At 55.5% G+C, this 18,341-nt stretch overlaps 1 protein-coding gene across 1 annotated transcript; it reads right to left on the reverse strand.

Moving 5' to 3' along the window:
• Positions 1-2,621: 2,621 nt before the first annotated feature.
• LOC144717308 (ankyrin repeat and SOCS box protein 18-like) lies at positions 2,622-18,127 on the reverse strand. Its single transcript, XM_078592786.1, has 6 exons — positions 17,428-18,127; positions 15,843-16,110; positions 15,032-15,452; positions 12,776-12,871; positions 12,011-12,124; positions 2,622-3,339 (listed from the first exon to the last, which is right to left on the reverse strand). Exons 1-6 carry the CDS (start codon positions 17,807-17,809, stop codon positions 3,154-3,156), a joined length of 1,467 nt encoding a protein of 488 aa, XP_078448912.1. The 5' UTR covers positions 17,810-18,127; the 3' UTR covers positions 2,622-3,153.
• Between the last annotated feature and the right edge of the window lie 214 nt (positions 18,128-18,341).

Genomic DNA, 18,341 nt, shown 5'->3' on the forward strand with positions numbered 1-18,341 from the left:
TAATTTGCATATCAAGAGGAATTCAGCATATGGAAAATGCGTAGGAGGTGGGCTGGGGGGGTTCCAAATCAATACTATGCCCGTGCATTATGCAGGATTAGCAGCATCAAAGGGGGGGGGGAGGGGGGTAGAATTAACAAAGGAAAGGAATGTTAATAGTATGTAGCTGCAGTTACTAAACAACCACGTAATTCGTTTCGCATTAGAAGAAGTTACAGCAGCAGATGTTAGTGTAAATGCGTTTGGTATTACCTTAGAGTCGCGGCATCTCTTCAGAAAGGTGAGAGACTCGATTAGCTGAGCCTTCTTATCACGGAGCTTGTTGAAGGATATCAAAGTTATGTGGAAACCCTCCCCGTAGAGGCGGTTAAATTTCGATTTAAAGCTTTCGTGACTGCAGGGATTCATCTTCTTGGTTCTTTCGGTAAAGTCACGTAGAAGGGAAGTAATAAAATAATAAAAATAAAACATAATAAAACAATTCTCACAACGTTTCGGCCACAACGCAAGCAGCCGTCCTCAGGCGAAGAATGAAACACCACCAAGCTTGGAGCGTATATTTAAGCTGGGTTAGAGGGGGGGAGGTGGGAAGAAGAGCGCCTAGACAAAATAATCTGCATATCAAGAGGAATTCAGCATATGGAAAATGCGTAGGAGGTGGGCTGGGGGGGTTCCAAATCAATACTATGCCCGTGCATTATGCAGGATTAGCAGCATCAAAGGGGGGGGGGAGGGGGGTAGAATTAACAAAGGAAAGGAATGTTAATAGTATGTAGCTGCAGTTACTAAACAACCACGTAATTCGTTTCGCATTAGAAGAAGTTACAGCAGCAGATGTTAGTGTAAATGCGTTTGGTATTACCTTAGAGTCGCGGCATCTCTTCAGAAAGGTGAGAGACTCGATTAGCTGAGCCTTCTTATCACGGAGCTTGTTGAAGGATATCAAAGTTATGTGGAAACCCTCCCCGTAGAGGCGGTTAAATTTCGATTTAAAGCTTTCGTGACTGCAGGGATTCATCTTCTTGGTTCTTTCGGTAAAGTCACGTAGAAGGGAAGTAATAAAATAATAAAAATAAAACATAATAAAACAATTCTCACGACGTTTCGGCCACAACGCAAGCAGCCGTCCTCAGGCGAAGAATGAAACACCACCAAGCTTGGAGCGTATATTTAAGCTGGGTTAGAGGGGGGGGAGGTGGGAAGAAGAGCGCCTAGACAAAATAATTTGCATATCAAGAGGAATTCAGCATATGGAAAATGCGTAGGAGGTGGGCTGGGGGGGTTCCAAATCAATACTATGCCCGTGCATTATGCAGGATTAGCAGCATCAAAGGGGGGGGGGGGAGGGGGGTAGAATTAACAAAGGAAAGGAATGTTAATAGTATGTAGCTGCAGTTACTATTTTTATTAACCTACTCACGCCGGGCACAAGCCGGCGTGAGTAGGTTAAACGTTGAGTTTTATAAGGGCACCACGGGGTGACCAGCCCCTCCCCACCCAGCCCCGCCCCACCCCTCCCCACCCAGCCCCACCCCTCCCCACCCAGCCCCTCCCCACCCTCCCCACCCTCCCCTCCCCTCCCCACCCAGCCCCACCCCTCCCATTTTTGGATGCACGACGGACGGACGGGCACAATAATCCCCTGTGGGCTGGTGGAACCAGGTGGTTCCTACCAGTATCAGTCATCAATTTCATCCTTAATCAGCAGGAACATCTCGGTGTCATCAGTAGTCATGATCTATCCGCTGCTGGTGTAAGGCCTCTTCCACACCATCGCCATCTCTGACGGTGATGTGACGCGCTATTGATTGTAAGCATTTTTTTTAAGTCGCAGCCTCGTGGAATAGTTCAGTTTATAGAGACTAGAGCCGTCCCTTAAAACCACGAGCGTCTACACGAGGCAAAATCGGGCAGCTTACGCACACAGCCAATGGCGGAGCCAGGATTTTCAGGTAGGGGGGCAACCCCTCCAGTAATGAGAAATGATAGAGGAGTTGTTAGTAAGGACTTGTCCCTTGCTTCTTATTCGACGCGTGTGCGGCGATGGCGCAGCCATCGATCGAGGGTCGAATTCGAACCGCGTTGTGTGATCGGCATCGCGCTCGCTGAAGGTGTTGATGCCTTCAGGGAAGTCGTGGACTGTATACGCAACTGCACACAATTCTGAGTCACTTATAACTGATTTGTCGTTACTTATTGCCAATTATGGACTCCGACTATTGTCCTATCATCTCATAAAATTCCTGGCACGTAATAATATGCTACACAGTGGCAGTGGGGGTCGCAAAATGCCGATTTATTACTAATAAACCCCAATGATCCGATCGAAATAAGGGATTTCGATCGGATCATTGGGGAGGCCCGTGCCCCCCCCCCCCCCCCCCCCCACTGGCTCTGCCAGTGCACACAGCTTATCGCCTATTTACATTCGAACGGCTATATAAGTAACATTGTGCTCTTGTGGTTAGTCAAGAGATGACGAGACATAATTTTCAATCCCTTCAGTGAGCAGAGCCCCGTGTCATGGAAGGCCATGGAATATGTCGCTGTGGATACACCGGTGGAGTCGTTTCAGCCCTGGATTCTCACGAAATGCTTTCGGGGTCGCTGGCAGACAGCGGTTGGTTCAAGTTCATTTATTAGGTATAGCCCTGTAAACCATTCGGCTCTTGAATCGGGTGCAACCGCAACAAACAAAAAACAAAAACATGAACAAAAACATCTTAAAGTGAATATGTGACTGAGTGCAAACATAAAATCCAAGAAAAGACAGCAAAATATTGCAGAAAAAAACACCGTACACCAACGCTGTGTGCAAAAATCCCAGTGGGATGCAAGTCAAACAACAACAACCACAAGACAACTTATATTAAGGCCATCAGTCTAACTCTGTACTACAACAAACAAATATGGCTAAACCAATACACTTTTCGAAATCACCAGCAGGTGACTATCGGCCCCAGCCAAACTGGACGTGGTGCGGCATGATCGGAAATATTTTCCGAGTCGGGGAAATGAAGCCCTGCATGGTCTCGTCGCCCCCAGCACGAGACGGCGCTGTGCCGTGCCGGATCGCCGTGCTGTTGCTGCTGCTGCTGCTTTTCCACGCTCACGAGGTCTCCACCGCCACCACCACCACCACCCTTTCCCCTTCTAGTGTATGTAACCCCTGGGCTCCAGCAGCAAGTAACTCTGCAACCTGGGCGGCAGCGGGAGCTGCGGGACGACTTCTGCGCAGCGCGCGTCCAGGTGCGAACGCAGGGCGCAGCGAGCCAGGTGCTGTAGGGCGCGCGGTGCCCCCTGCAGCGCGAACACGGAGTCGTAGAAGGCGGCGTGTCTCTGCGGGCAGAGCGACGGAGGGGAGACCGGCAGGAGGACACCGGGAACAGCGCGGGTGAGCGTACAAGTTCAAGTTCATTTATTAGGTATAGCCCTGTGAGCCATTCGACTCTTGAATCGGGTGCAACCGCAACAAACAAAAAACAAAAACATGAACAAAAAACATCTTAAAGTGACTATGTGACTGAGTGCAAACAGAAAATCCAAAAAAAGACAGCAAAATATTGCAGAAAAAACACCGTACACCAACGCTGTGTGCAAAAATCACAGTGGGATGCAAGTCAAACAACTGTTGAGGAGTGGAGTGCTGACGTCAGGTCACACTCGCCTCGGGGGAATGCTGTCAGGGTAAAGTGACATCATGGCCCCCGGGGTATTTGAGGGGGGACCCGTGACGTGGACGGGGTCGTCGCCAAGAGTCAGAGGAGTGAGTGGTTAGGAAGTAGGGGGCTCCGGGATAGAGGGTAGAGTGACAGGCTAAAGGGCTACTTTACCCGGCTGGCCGAGTTGGATGAACCCTCGGTCAGTGCTGTGGGAAGAGCCCGATAGCCTGGTGGGGTGTAGGGAACTCCCAGTACCCTTCCCCTGGGGAGCTTAGTTAATAACCGTTGTGGTAACCCCTTCCCCGAGTTAGGCGTAAGCCCTAAATAAACGTTTGGCGTCAGCCCCTACACGACCGGCTTCAGCGTCCTTTTCTACCACGCAACAACTGGTGTTAGAAGTGGCTTCCATACGCGCTGAGATGTCAAAATCAGGCGCGAGACGGAAGACCATGCCTGGCGTACCTCCGGTGGAGGAGGACGAAGCTGCGGCTGCCCTGGCGGAGACCCCGGAGTTCGGGGCCCCGGAGACGCGCCCCGGAGAAGTGGCCCGGCTGGAGCCGGAGGAGGCGGTGACTGGGGGAGCCGCGGCGCCGCCAGCTGACGCCTGGCGCATCATGGCAGCCCAACTGGAGCTGCTCCAGCGGTCGGTGGCTCAGCTCACCGTCGCGCTGGCGGAGGTGGGAGCGCGCACACACGTCGCGGGCAGGGGGACGCGCGATCGGCGTGATTTGGCCGACGTCGCGCTTCCCGCCGCGACTCCGGCCTCGCCACTTTCGCGCTGGCTGCGCCGGAGCAGGGTGCCGCCATTTTTTCCGCGACGCCACCGGCGGGTGCCATTTTTTCCGCGACACCGCCGGCGGGCGCCATTTTTTGCGCGACGCCGCCGGCGGGCGCCATTTTTTTTGCGACGCCATCGTCGGGCACCATTGGTTATGCGACGCCGCATGTCGCCGCCATGACACCTGTCATGGCGGCGCCCATGAGCGCCAGCGCTCCGTACGTCACCGCGGATGTCGCGGCGGGCTCGCCGCGGGCCAGGCCGGTGGAGGCGGCTGTGGCCGCCGACACTGGTCGGGGGGTGGCGCTGCCGCTGCCTGCCGGGGCCGCCGGGGCTCCACGTTCGGGCGAGGGGGCTGTGGCCGCGTTGGCACCGGCGACCGCGGCTGCAGGTGGGTGTGCGTTGGGGGGGGGGGGGGGGGGGTCGGCTCACCTGTGTCGGATGCCCCCTGTCGAGCCGTTTGTGGCTACGGGTGGAGACTGGGCAGACTTCCAGGCCCACTTCATGGTGGCCTACCAGTCGGTGCACTGGCCGGAGGAGGAGGCCCTGTTAGCGTTGACCACATGCTTCGACGCTAGGGCCTTGCATACCTATTCGGGCATTTCTCCAGCGCTAAAGTCCACGCTGGGGTCCGCCCTTGCTCACATGGCTGCGGTCTATGAGCCACCATCTGCGGCGCGACTCAAGTTCGCGGCGCGCCGGCGGGAGGAGGGGGAGTCGCCTCTCGCTTTTCACTGCTCCCTCCTTGCACTGGCTCAGGCCGCATACCCAGACATGGAGGGGGCTGCGATGGACTCTCTGGCGTTGGACAGGCTGCTGGATCTCGCGGGGGAGTTAGGAGTCAGTCTGTCCATCGCAGCAGAGTCTGAGATTACATCGTTGGCCGTCGCCCAGAACATTCAAGTTCAACTGGCGCTGCGGCGTCCCCGGGTGATGGCGGCGTGCGTGGGTGCTCCAGCACCGGCGGAGGTGGTGGCGGGCCGGGAGGAAGAGGCTTTCGCGGTGGCGATCTATGATCGCCACGGGGTCGGCGGATCTGCTCGCCGAACAGGGGCGGGGCGAGCGGCTCCTTCCCGTTCGCAAGTCCGGGGGCGGGTCACTTGCTTCCGTTGTGGCCAGCTGGGCCACTTCGAGAGGGGGTGCAACAACGCTCCCGGGGCCTATACCAAGGCCTCTCCTCCCGCAGACGTCCCTCCAGCGGCGGGACCTCCCGGGCACCAGGCAAGTCGCGACGCATCCATCGCACGGCCGCTCCCTTCACCTCAGGCATCTCACGGGGTTAGGGTTTATCTTCATGGGCCCATCTCTGGGGGGTCCGACTCGGGGGTCGCGGGAGTGCGGTCGACGACTGGCTGGCCCAGACGGACTAGCCAGTGGCGGGCCCTCGCGCATCGCGTGGTGGCCGCTGCTACCAGCTCCTCGGCCGTGCTGGGGCGCATGCAGGGGGTTGAGGTACGGATCCTGGTGGATACGGGGGCGTCCGCCACCATAGTGTCCGAGGCCATTTTTCGATCACTGCCGCGCAGTGTGGGGCCTTTGCGGCCGGTTCGGGGGGCGTGCGTGGCTGCAAACGGTAGCAGCCTGGGTATTTTGGGCCATATTATTGCATCTGTGGCGATCGGGGAGATCGCGTTGTGGGGACCCGTGTTGGTCTCCAAGGCTTTGGCGGTGCCGTGTCTATTGGGCATGGATTTTTTTGGCCAGAATGCCCGTCCGGATCCTGGTCGACCAGGGGTGCGTTGAAATGCCGTCGGGGAACCGACTGCATTTCCTGCAGTCCCCCTCTGTGGTGGCTCCCTTGGCCGCTAGTGTTCACGCGCTGACCACAAAATCCGTGACAGTCCCACCTGGGTCACAGATCCTACTTCCCCTGAGGCTGCACAGCCCGCTGATGTTGGAGTCCCCGGAGACAGGCATCCTCCTGTCTCCCTCCAATTATTTTTCAAGGTTTGACGGGCTGGTGGGTGCTTTCACTGCAGTGGCGGCGGGCCAGGATCTTTTTTTGCAGGTCCTAAATTCGGGGCCCACGCCGATCGCTGTCCCTGTTGGTATGGTGTTGGCTCATGCCACCCCAGGCCCTCCTCCCGACGTTCAGAGGCCACCGGGAGGGGTGGTAGCGGGTGTGCTGCCCGCGGGGAGGCCGGACGCATCATGGATTGATGCATTGTGCACCAAAAACACCTCGTTGTCCTCCCAAGAACGCCAGCGGCTCCGCGACCTCGTTGTCAGGTTCGCTGATGTGTTCAGCCAGGGTAAATTCGATTAGGGACGTACCACTCTTCTTGAACACCATAATGGCACGGGCGATTCTGCCCCTATTCGGCTGAATTCACACCGCTTTAGCCCAGCGGAAAAAGATCATGTCTGCTCCGCAGTTGATGACATGTTGGCGGCGGACATTATCTCCCCTTCCACTAGCCCCTGGGGAGCCCCCATCGTGCTAGTCAAGAAACGGGACGGGAGTCTCCGATTCTGCGTCGACTTCCGTAAGTTAAACAAGGTTTCGGTGGCCGATGCGTACCCTTTACCTCGCATGGACAATTCCCTCGACGCCCTCTCGGGTGCGCGGTTCTTTTTGACCCTCGATTTGCTTTTGGGCTTCTGGCAGTTGCCACTGGATGAGTCCTCCAAACCCAAGACCGCGTTCCGCACACCCCAAGGGCTGTTTAAATTCAATCGGCTTCCTATGGGTCTTCATTCGGCCCCGGCCACCTTTCAGCGCCTCATGGAATTGGTCCTGGCAGGGCTGCAGTGGGAGTCTTGCTTAATTTACTTGGACGACGTCATCGTTTTTGATCGTACGTTTGACGAACACTTGCTGCGGTTGGAGGCAGTGTTCGCCAAAGTGCGCGCCGCGGGCATGAAATTCAAACCCCAGAAATGCCATCTGCTGCAATCATCGGTGAAGTATTTGGGCCACATTGTGAGTGCGTCAGGTGTGGCCACGGATACGGAAAAGACTGCTTGTGTCTGGATGTGGCCGACTCCTACATCTGTCGCTGAGGTGCGTAGCTTTGTGGGCTTGGCATCGTACTATCGCCGGTTCGTCCGGAATTTTGCGACCACTGCGAAACCGCTGCACACACTCTCTGCCAAAGGACAGAAATTTCGCTGGGGGGAAGAGGAGGAGGCCGTTTTTGCGGCGCTTCGTACGGCCTTGGCGGACGCGCCGCCTCTGGGGTACCCGGATTTCTCCCGGCCATTCCTCCTCGACACCGACGCCAGCGACACGGGCATCGGGGCTGTCCTGGCTCAGGTTGTCGACGGGGTGGAACGGGTGGTGGCATATGGTAGCCGCGTTTTGTCCCCCACTGAGCAGCGGTACTGTGTGACCAGGAGAGAGTTGCTGGCCATTGTCTTCTTCATCCAATTATACAGGCCATATTTGTACGGTCGCCGGTTTACCGTCCGGACCGACCATGCAGCCCTGCAATATTCCCTCCGAATTGACCAGCCCTCGGGTCAGCTGTCCCGCTGGCTCGAGGTGCTCCAGGAGTACCCCTTCGATGTCATCCATAGGAAGGGGACTCTGCATGGGAATGCGGATGGCCTTTCCAGGCGGCCCCCGGAGGGCGAGTGCGCCTGCACCCTGGGTTCCAGCTGCTGTAAGGCCCCAGCGGATACCACGGTCCAGTTGTTCGCATCGGCCGAAGCGGCGCCCGCACCGGGGGTGACGTTGCCTGTGGATTTTGGCCTGGGGCTCCCCCGGGAGGTATGGTCCCAGATGCAGATGGAGGATTCCTCTCTGCTGAGGCTGCGACGCCGTGTTGGGACTAAAGCCCGGAGCTCGGCTCCGTCGGCTGCCCCGGAGATCGCCATTCATGACGGCCTCCTCATGCGTTGGGATGCTCAGTTGGAACGGTATTGCGTGGTGGTGCCCATTGGCTTGCGAGGTAAGTTGACCCGGGCCATTCACGAGAAACTTATGCACCTCGGCTACCACAAGACCCTGTTGACCCTTAAGCGGGACTACTATTGGCCGGGTGTGGAGGATGATGTGGCGCTTATTTTGAAGGGTTGCCACGACTGTGTGCGGAGGAAGGCCCCAGTTGGTCAGGATCGGGCCCCGCTGAAGTCCATCCGGGTTTCTCGTGTGAATGAGCTCGTGGCGCTCGATATCTTAGGGCCCTTCCCTGCATCCCAACGGGGACACAAATACCTCTTGGTGGGGGTGGAATACCTCACACGTTGGCCCATGGCGTGGCCCCTGGTGGACCAATCGGCCTCGTCCATCACGGAGGCATTTGTACAAGGGTATATTCTCGATAAGGGGGCGCCAGAACGACTCTTAACCGATCAAGGGCGAAATTTTTCTTCACGATTACTCAAGGAGGTCTGTGACCTCCTTGGGATGAAGAAGGTCCGCACCTCGCCCTACCATCCCCAGTCCGACGGGATGGTAGAACGTTTGAACCGCACGCTCACGTCTATGTTGTGCCATCACGTGAGCACGTCCCAATCGGACTGGGACCTGTTCATCCCAGGGGTACTGGCCGCGTACAGGATGGCCCCACATGCCTCGACGGGGTTCTCCCCATTTTACCTTATGTATGGGAGAGAACCCGAGCCCCTGGTGTTAGTCCAACTGGACCCTGGGGCAGGCAAGAGGGGTTCCTCCATTCCCCTTCCGATGAAGGTTGCGCTTGATCGCCTGTGCGAAGCACGTCAGGCGGCCTTGGAGAACTCGACCAGCCGACAGGCGGCCGCGGAGCGCTTGCCTAAACATCAGGCGAGGGGTCGGCCATGGGAGGCGGGGCATTTGGTGTGGCTGCACTGTCCTCAGGTGCCAGTGGGCACCTCCCCTAAATTACATCGTCTGTGGCAGGGCCCCGTTGAGGTTGTTGGTGTCCGCCGGCCTCAGTGTGTCCGGATCCGGCTGGGCCGGCGCCACTGGACCGTGCACCCATCATGGCTCAAGCGAGTCATTCCGCCCGTCTTCCTTGATTCATCCCCAATTCCGGGACGGCCGGCGGTGGACGCGTCCGATGGGCCGGGTCCTGGGGGTCGGGGGGATGTCACCATTGCCTTGCCCTCCTGTGTGCCCCCAGAGCTACCGCCGTTGATGCCGCCGGCGGCGGACCCGCCGGGGGAGGTCCTGGTGGAGGCCCAGTCTCCATCCGGACCACCGCCGGTTACCGGGGTGGACGCCGCAGGGAGCGGTGGGCCGCCGTTGGAGGCGCCTGTTGTGCCGCCGCCGAAGGAATCACCTACAGCGCATGGCCTTGGCCACGTACCATCTGGCCCGCCACCTCCATGGGCCGACGCCGAGCGCGGGAACAGCCCAGCGGCAGGCATGCACTCGCGGAGCAGGTGCATACGCTGACGGACGGCACAACCGTCCGCGGTCATCCCGCTCGTCGCCACTCGCCATGCCGGGTGGCGGCTACGCCCCGCTTTGTGTTGCACCAGCTTGCCCTAATGTTCTGTTCTTCTAGCAGCTGGTCGGGGTTCGCGTTTTGGGGTCACGAGCGTCGGTCGTTATCAGGGCCACTCATAGGGGGGGGTTGCAGCCGGGTCGCTGGGTTTTCTTTTACGGGGGGGGGAGTGATGTTGAGGAGTGGAGTGCTGACGTCAGGTCACACTCGCCTCGGGGGAATGCCGTCAGGGTAAAGTGACGTCATGGCCCCCGGGGTATTTGAGGGGGGACCCGTGACGTGGACGGGGTCTTCGCCAATAGTCAGAGGAGTGAGTGGTTAGGAAGTAGGGGGCTCCGGGATAGAGGGTAGAGTGACAGGCTAAAGGGCTACTTTACCCGGCTGGCCGAGTTGGATGAACCCTCGGTCAGTGCTGTGGGAAGAGCCCGATAGCCTGGTGGGGTGTAGGGAACTCCCAGTACCCTTCCCCTGGGGAGCTTAGTTAATAACCGTTGTGTTAACCCCTTCCCCGAGTTAGGCGTAAGCCATAAATAAACGTTTGGCGTCAGCCCCTACACGACCGGCTTCAGCGTCCTTTTCTACCACACAACACAACCAACCACAAGACAACTTAGATTAAGGCCATTAGTCTAACTCTGTACTACAACAAACAAACATGGCTAAACCAATACACTTTTCGAAATCACCAAAATAAAGCCATGAAAGCAAGTACGGCCCTTTTGTCAGTGAGCTGCCAGGTGAGGGCCTCTATTCACGGAGCCCCTGAGGAGGGGGGGGGGGTCCCGTGAGCCTCGTGTAATAATAACGCCCCCCCCTTTCCATTTCAGCGAGCGCAGATGCTTAGAGGAGAGTGTGGATGGAGATAGCGCAATGCCCTTGCCGCGGGGATACAGGAGGCGCAGGCGGTCGTGGTTGCAGTGTGGGGAACCCTTTCTCCTGCGGTGTAGGGGTAGGCGCTTGACATCACGGAGAGATGGCGATTTATCTTCTTGGTTCTTTCGGTAAAGTCGCGTAGAATGGAAATAATAAAATAATAAAAATAAAACATAATAAAATAATTCTCAGACTCTGTCTCCTCGACAGATCTGTTCTCCACCTGAGGACGGCTACTTGCGTTGTGGCCGAAACGTCGTGAGGATTATTTTATTATGTTTTATTTTTATTATTTCCATTCTACGTGACTTTACCGAAAGAACCAAGCAGATGAATCCCTGCAGTCACGAAAGCTTTAAATCTAAAAAAAGATGGCGATTTAGCTGATGTTGATGACACAGCCTCCACTCGTGTTTACAGCTGTTTTACGATCTATTTCCATGCCGTGTAAACATGTTGTGAAGGAGGTTGCGCTCGTTCTCTGTCGATGGGACGTTTCTCAGAAGAGCGAGAAAAGCAGACGTCTTTTTAGGCGCGGACTAAATTCGGCTCGGCACTCGTGCCAGGACGTGTGATTTACTGCGAGGATTCATTCATTTTGCCAATGCGACATTCTTGTGAAACACTTGTTTTGACAGGAAGCTAAAGCTGGCAGCTTGTATGACATCCGATCCCACGTGGTCTGCTCGTCGTGTGTGTGTATTGTACCTTGCATTGCAGAGTCACGTCGAGGTGAAGATGCGTGATCTAAGAGAATCTGTGAACTGGTAGAGCCTCATACCGCGTGAGAGATACACTAACGAGAGTCCCTTCAACACCAGACTTCCATCGTGGAGACTCAAAGTCGTAAATGACCCTCCGACCACCACGACGAGGCGAATCGAGGCCACGGTCATGGCATCGTGCAATGTTACTCGCATGTGCTGTAGACCTGATTCCGAATCGACCCAGTACAGCTGCCATCGGAACCCGGCCCGTACCCTGCAAAGCACGGTTCGCGAACCGAGCCAGCATCCTTCCCCATTGGCAGTGGAAACGCGGTGCATACTCACACGTTTTATTTGGTTAGGCATCAAACAGATGCACTTCCGCGGCCATCTGGAACGCTATTCCTTCCGCTATTAGGAAGCCACTGGAGATATGCACTTTTAAATCATCCAGATTGAAAACTAATTTATTGAGAACTGCCTTTTTGTGTTAAGTTTGTCCTTTCCAAGCACCTCCGATTAGCACGGCCGGCTACGTACGATGCGAAAGACGTTCAACATTCATGCGTACGCACATACGCACGACTATGGGTATCGTCTCCGCGGTAGCCCCACCTGGTAGGTGTCGTCTGGGATGGCCTGCTTCCACGCGTGTGTGATCTTGATTCTGCCGTAGACGTTGAGCAGCACCTCCACGGTGTTCGCCGCCTCGGAGCACGACTCCAGCACCTGCACAGCAAGAAGCTCGTTTAGAGGTCGTCACGGCCGGTTGGGGCTTCGCGGCGTCACGGGGCATGGCCCCACAACGCGACGCCATGGGACGACTCAAAGGGTCGCTTCAGTAGGCAACGTACGAATAGCATTTGCTTCACTCCACCGCTGGATGAAGGGCCTCCTCACGCGATGAAGTCATCGGGTTCATTTGACCATAATACATCATGCTGATTCATGTGGGTTGGTAAGGGGTGCTGGATTGGTTCAGGTTCGTAGCGTAATGCCTGGGCCACTGGACCACAGTTGGTTATTTTCTTTCCAAAAACTGGATTGGCAGAAGTCATCAGAATTTCACCCCTGACCATCTGCGTTAGTCGCAGTAAGTGCAGTCACCGGTGACCGCGCCGAAACCATCAGCGTGCTGCACCCGAGAATCCGGTTTAATCGCAGGCGGGCGAAACCCAGACGTGCCGGCTGAGCGATACATCTCAAACACAGCCACGATTAACCTCCCTGAGGCCACTCGGCCACCGCGTGACATGAACGTTATAAATCTCCCGGGACATTCTCGGCTTCAAGCAGTTGTTCCTCGTGAACTCTACCCAACCCCGGGGACCTGCTCCTGCTGATGCTGCTGCTCCTACTGCGAGAAGGCGAGACGCTCACCCGGTGGAATGCGCCCGGCCACACCTTGACGGAGCCTCGGTTGAGGAGGTCCTGCACCACGACCTCAGGATTGTGCTCCCGTCGGTAAGCAGCCACCTGCGAAGAAGCGACGTTTTAAACCCTCAGCTGTACATGCACAGTCCGCGTTATCAGTCCTTCGCCGACCCCCTCCCCTCACGCCTTGCGGGCCGTAACAGATATTTGACCATACTTCACCACGTTTGTCAGTGCGGGTTGATGAGCTCAGGTAGCACGGAACAGCAATGGATATCGCCGCACTGCCCTCTGCTGGACACAACGCAGAGGAAACTCTCTGTGCTCTTGCAAGTATTTGTTTGTTCTAGATTTGAAGTTTTCGTGACTGCAAGGACGTCTCTCCCACTTTAGTATAAAATGGCTTGCTGTGGTGTCCACACCCGATGATGATTGCTTGTGTTGCAATCGAAACGTCGTGATTTAATTTAATTTTTTTATCTTTTATTTTATTTTCATTTATTATTTTCTTTACCTACGTGACTTTACCGAAAGAACCAAGAGTATTTGTTTGCTCTCTCATTTACGGAGCTTCGCGTCCATGTGGTTAAAAATAATGTGCGCGTTGCTGCTACGTGCTCCTGGAATACCCTCGCCTCTTTATTTCCCGGTGAGACCAAAACACAGAGCACACTTGCCCCTGTACCTAATTATTTTATGGCGCCTCGTGCTCGGATATTTACACTTTCTTTCTTATTCGCATACCTGTCAATCCCTTACCTTATTATAGACCAATTCAGACCTTATTGGTCACCCCGTGCCCTTATACATCTCAACGTTCATCCGACAAAGTTCCATCACAAGGGAGAAACACAAAGAAATAGATGTATTTGCCCGTCTTGAAACGGCTGTACGCCGTATGGACCTCAACTCAATTTGCCTGCACAAGAATACGGGCAAACCGTATTCGTGTTTCGTTTACGACCGTTAAAGACATCGTTTGCTGTGCAATATTCATTAAGAACCATTATCTGCAATCGTGATGTTTTGTATTTTATTTTGCTGCTTCTGCGCTCACCCACCACGGATCTCCCTTGTAAAATAGCCGGGCAATTGGCCAAGCGGGATCACTCGTGTTACAAATCATATAAACTTAACTCAAAACGAGTGAAGTAAGCTTATTTTAGGCTGCAACGTATATTAATAGGCAGCTAATGACGCTGTTTCTGAGAATGACAGGAGAGCCCTTGTACGCGTGGACCCCGGATTCTGTCCCAGCTGGCACGGCGGGGCTCGGATTTCAGGAGACGTCGTGGAAGTTTAGCGACGCGCTGTGTTTTCATCGCCCATGCCCTGCCAAACCCTGCCATCAATAGCGTCTTTGCTTAAGAGGCTTAAAACACGCGGACGTCTGAAGATCGTGTTTAATTCCCGCGGTGTTGTTATGTCTGCACAAATATGGATCTCCTGCCGCTCGTAATTGCGCCGCATGTGACTCAAGATACCGCCTCCAGTGTCGAGCTTGTCAACGGTGTTCGCCTTCACCGCACCGATGTTGTTTTCGACTGATTTGGCTTCCGTGAAGCGAAGGACGCCACACGAGGGAGTGGTATGGCCACCACTTGGCCGGGCCGCCTATTCCACTGCACCAGGTACTTATTTAAGTTCTAGATTTGAAGCTTTCGTGACAGCAAGGATTCATACTCTTAGGTCGTTTCGGTAAAGTCACATATGTAAAAAACGGAATCTCTTGAGGAAGGCCAGCGTCTCGAGAAGCTGTGACTTCTTGTCTCGTTGTCTGTTAAAAACTCTAACAGATAGGTGGAATTCCTCCCCGTAGAGGGTATTAATTCTAGATTTGAAGCTTTCGTGACTGCAAGGATTCATACTCTTACGTTTTGTCGGTAAAGTCACGTAGGGAGGAATTTCACCTATCTGTTAGAGTTTTTAACAGACAACGAGACAAGAAGTCACAGCTTCTCGAGACGCTGGCCTTCCTCAAGAGATGCCGTTTTTTACCAACGTGACTTTACCGAAAAAACCTAAGAGTACTTATTTAAGGTTCAGTCGACACGGTTGGAGGCCCAGGACGGTTTCAGATATCACTCGCTACTAACTCTAGCCGTGAGCGGGCATCGAACTCCAACAGATGGGTTCGTAGCGCAGTGCGTAAAACACTGCGCCACCGCCCCTACAAACTCGTGCACACACATATCGACCGTCACGTATTCCGAACCCTCTCCCGCGCACACCCACGGGGGGCGCTCCTCTCCATGTCCTCACCTGAAGCACCTTCTGCAGGGGCGCCACGCCGTTGTAGTCGAGCGCGTTGACGCGCGCGCCGCACTCCACGAGCACGCGCGCGAGCGCAGCGTGCGCGCCCCGGCACGCGCCGTGCAACGGCGTCAGCAAGTCCGGGTCGCGCGCGTCGACGCGCGCGCCTGCCGCTACGAGCGCGCGCGCCATCTCGGCGAGCACGCGCGCGCCAGGGTCTCCCGGGACCCCCGGGTGCATGCACACGAGCATGAGCGGCGTGAGGCCGCGTGCGTTCACGTCGTCCGGGTGCGCGCCCCGCGCCAGGTAGAGGCGCGCGTGTTCGAGTAGCGCGTGGCGCGCGGCCACGTGCAGTGGGGTGTCTCCCTCCTCGTCGTCCTCCGACTGCGCGTTCACGTCGCCGGAGAATTTCAACAGCAGCCGCGCGCATCTGTGCGGGGTTTGGGGGTGTTGGAGATGGAAGGGGGGAGGGAGGAATAATGGAATGCGTGTGGTGGTGGTGGTGACGTTGACCGAGTGATTAAACGATGAGGAGACAAACACGTGTTTTCGGTTAACTGATTAAGATTACTGGGAAATGTATGCGCTCACATGTACAAGACACACGCATATAAACGCAACTGCCATACCAACGCCATCAGGCCGCCCGTTACCAATGAACGCCTCGCGGAGTCTCGACTGTTTTTGTTCGGGAGAATCCTTCATTTCGAGGTTTGGCCAATTCGATGTTATAAGGCGAGTGACGAGTCACGAAGTGATGAGGACCGGATGAGTGCTCTCCCAGCCCCCACCTCCCGGCCCTCCTCCGCGGTACACGTACGCGAGTGACCCTGGCGACGTGCAGTGGTGCAGCGGCGTGAGTCCGCGCTCGGAGCACGCGCTCGGGTTGGCCCCGAACTCGAGCAGGAGCCGCGCGCACGCGTCCTGCGCCGTCTCGCACGCGGCGTGCAGGGCCGCGTCTCCTCCCGGGTTCGCGTCCGGGTTCGCGCCCCTCTGCAGCAGGTGCTCCAGGCAGTCGGTGTAACCGCGGCTGGCGGCGATACGCGCCGGGGTGGTGAGCACAAGCTGCGAGGGGCACGGCCACATCCCTGCACGCGACGCGGTGGGCGGGCGCGGAAAGGTTCGGGTCGGGTACGGCCACAATTTGATTTCGAGTCTCGTATATTTGTTTTATCCAGGTGAGAACTCAAGTGACCAGGATACTCTCATTTGCATGAGTGACCTGGGTCACACAAATAACAAAGGCAAAAAAAAATTGTTTATTCAATTTGGCGTCTAAATACAAGACGCTGCACAAAAATAGTGACACGCGTGCCTCGCCATGTAAACGGTAAGAGGAGTCGAGGGATAGCAGTCGGAGGCAAAAGACGAGAGGAAGTTATTGAGTCTGGACTTCAACGAGGGCATGGAGTCTAAAGCACGGATGGTGTGGTGATGGTGGTGGTGTGTGAGCCGAGCGTGGTGGCCAACCATCGCTTTGGAAGCTAAAGTTGGTGGACCACGTAGAGATATCTGAAATTCGCTCCCAATTCCGTTGGCCTGCGAAGAAACAAAGCGATAGCTGTACAGCAAGTAGGTTCGTGAACCAATTTCATTAGCTTAATGTTATCCCCTTGTACTCGTGGTTTATGCCACACGAATATCACTCCTTGAATGGCTTTTGTCAAATACGAACTAGACGGGCAATAAAGACTAAACAAAAAATAGTGCTCCCAAATTCATGCAAATCTGATTAATAATTGTAAGTTTAAAACCAATCCCACCCCCCCAACGGGTTATGGATGCTCTCAATTCGATGAAAATATATAATCACATTTTTACAGATCGGTTGGTATACAATCTTGATTTTAATCTTTCGTGACTGCAGGAATCCATACTCTGGTTCTTTCGGTAAAGTCACGTAGGTATAAAATAAAATAAATCACGACGTTTCGGGCGCAACACAAGCGTCCGTCATGTGATGACGGTCGCTTTTTTACTGCCATTTCATAGGTTTCCGATTAATTAACATTATTTACGTATACTTTATACCACGTACTCCCGGTTCGACGTCTGTTTTAGAATTGGTTTGGAATCGATGCAACTACGCATCCCCACGCTCGTGGATCACCCTGGTAATGAAGCCAGGGTCATCCTGTGCATTCCGCAGCCCGTACAAGGCAAGTGCGTTGCCTCCTCCGCCACGTGTGTGCAACCTCCACTCCCGTGGGCCGGAACACGACCCGCCGTACGTAGGGGGGGTTCTGACCGGGCCGCGCTGCGCAAAAAGCTTCAGCGAACAACTCGGCCGCGTCGGCTTTTGGGGCAGCTTCCAAGAGATTCCCGAATAGAACTCGCGTTATAAGCGCTCCCGTGCGGCGCGTCTTGTCTCTGTGCGATGCAATGGGGGGGGGGGGGGCGTTTACACGAGGCTCGCGGACCCGTGGTGACCTGCGGGTCGCCCGGACACTGCACGATCACGTTGGCAGCCAGGGGCTCCCTGAAGATTCGGCGAACGAGGGCCAAATCCCCGGCGAACAGCGCGTGATGAACGACGACATCGCGGCACACCAGCCGCTCCTCTTGCGAGGCGCGCCACGGAGTCCTGGCCGTCTCCGTCGCCGCCTGCTGCCTTTGCTTGTTTTGCTGCTGTTGCTGCTTCTGCTGCTGTTGCTGCTGTTGCCGAACCCGGCTGCTAACGGAGGGGACGCGCCGCTGCCTCAGAGCCCAGCGCTGCTCCTCTAGCTCCTGCGACCTGAAGGCCCGGAGCGCGGATGATGTGAAGGGAAAGGAAGGACCGCTCGCCATGACCCTCCGGGAAGCCGTTCCAGGGATTGTTTCTCGTCTTCCTCACCGCCCTCCCTCTGCTCTCCTCCTCGGCGCTCGCTCCAGTAGCCGGGGCTGCGATGAATTCTGCCTTCACTTTGTGACGTCTATTTATAAATCCTCTTTTTAAAAAACAAACCACCCGCAGCGTTCGTGATCGACACCGACTTTTTAGCAGGGCACTAGATAGCGATCGAACGTTTCGGACGAAGACCCTTCTGCGAAGTTGACATTTGAACTTTTGTTTTTACTTGATATATGAGCAGTTAGTTAACATATACACGTGTTCCATAAAAGAAAAAAAAACACATCGATTAACGAAGTCGGTTTAAGTTCTATTTCATGATTTCAGATATCATCCTTGCTCTGTTCTTCCTGTTGTCCACATCGCTTCTTCGGGACCGGCTGCTCCTGCTGCTGCTGCCGAGTTACTGTGGTGCCACTGTCCCCGTCACTGTTATTTTAATCGCCGTGCCGAGGCTGCGCTCTTGGCAGCGGCGAGTTTTGATTCCTC

The sequence above is a fragment of the Lampetra planeri genome, chromosome 1, assembly GCF_965212315.1.
Source record: "Lampetra planeri chromosome 1, kcLamPlan1.2.h2, whole genome shotgun sequence".
NCBI lineage: Eukaryota > Metazoa > Chordata > Hyperoartia > Petromyzontiformes > Petromyzontidae > Lampetra > Lampetra planeri.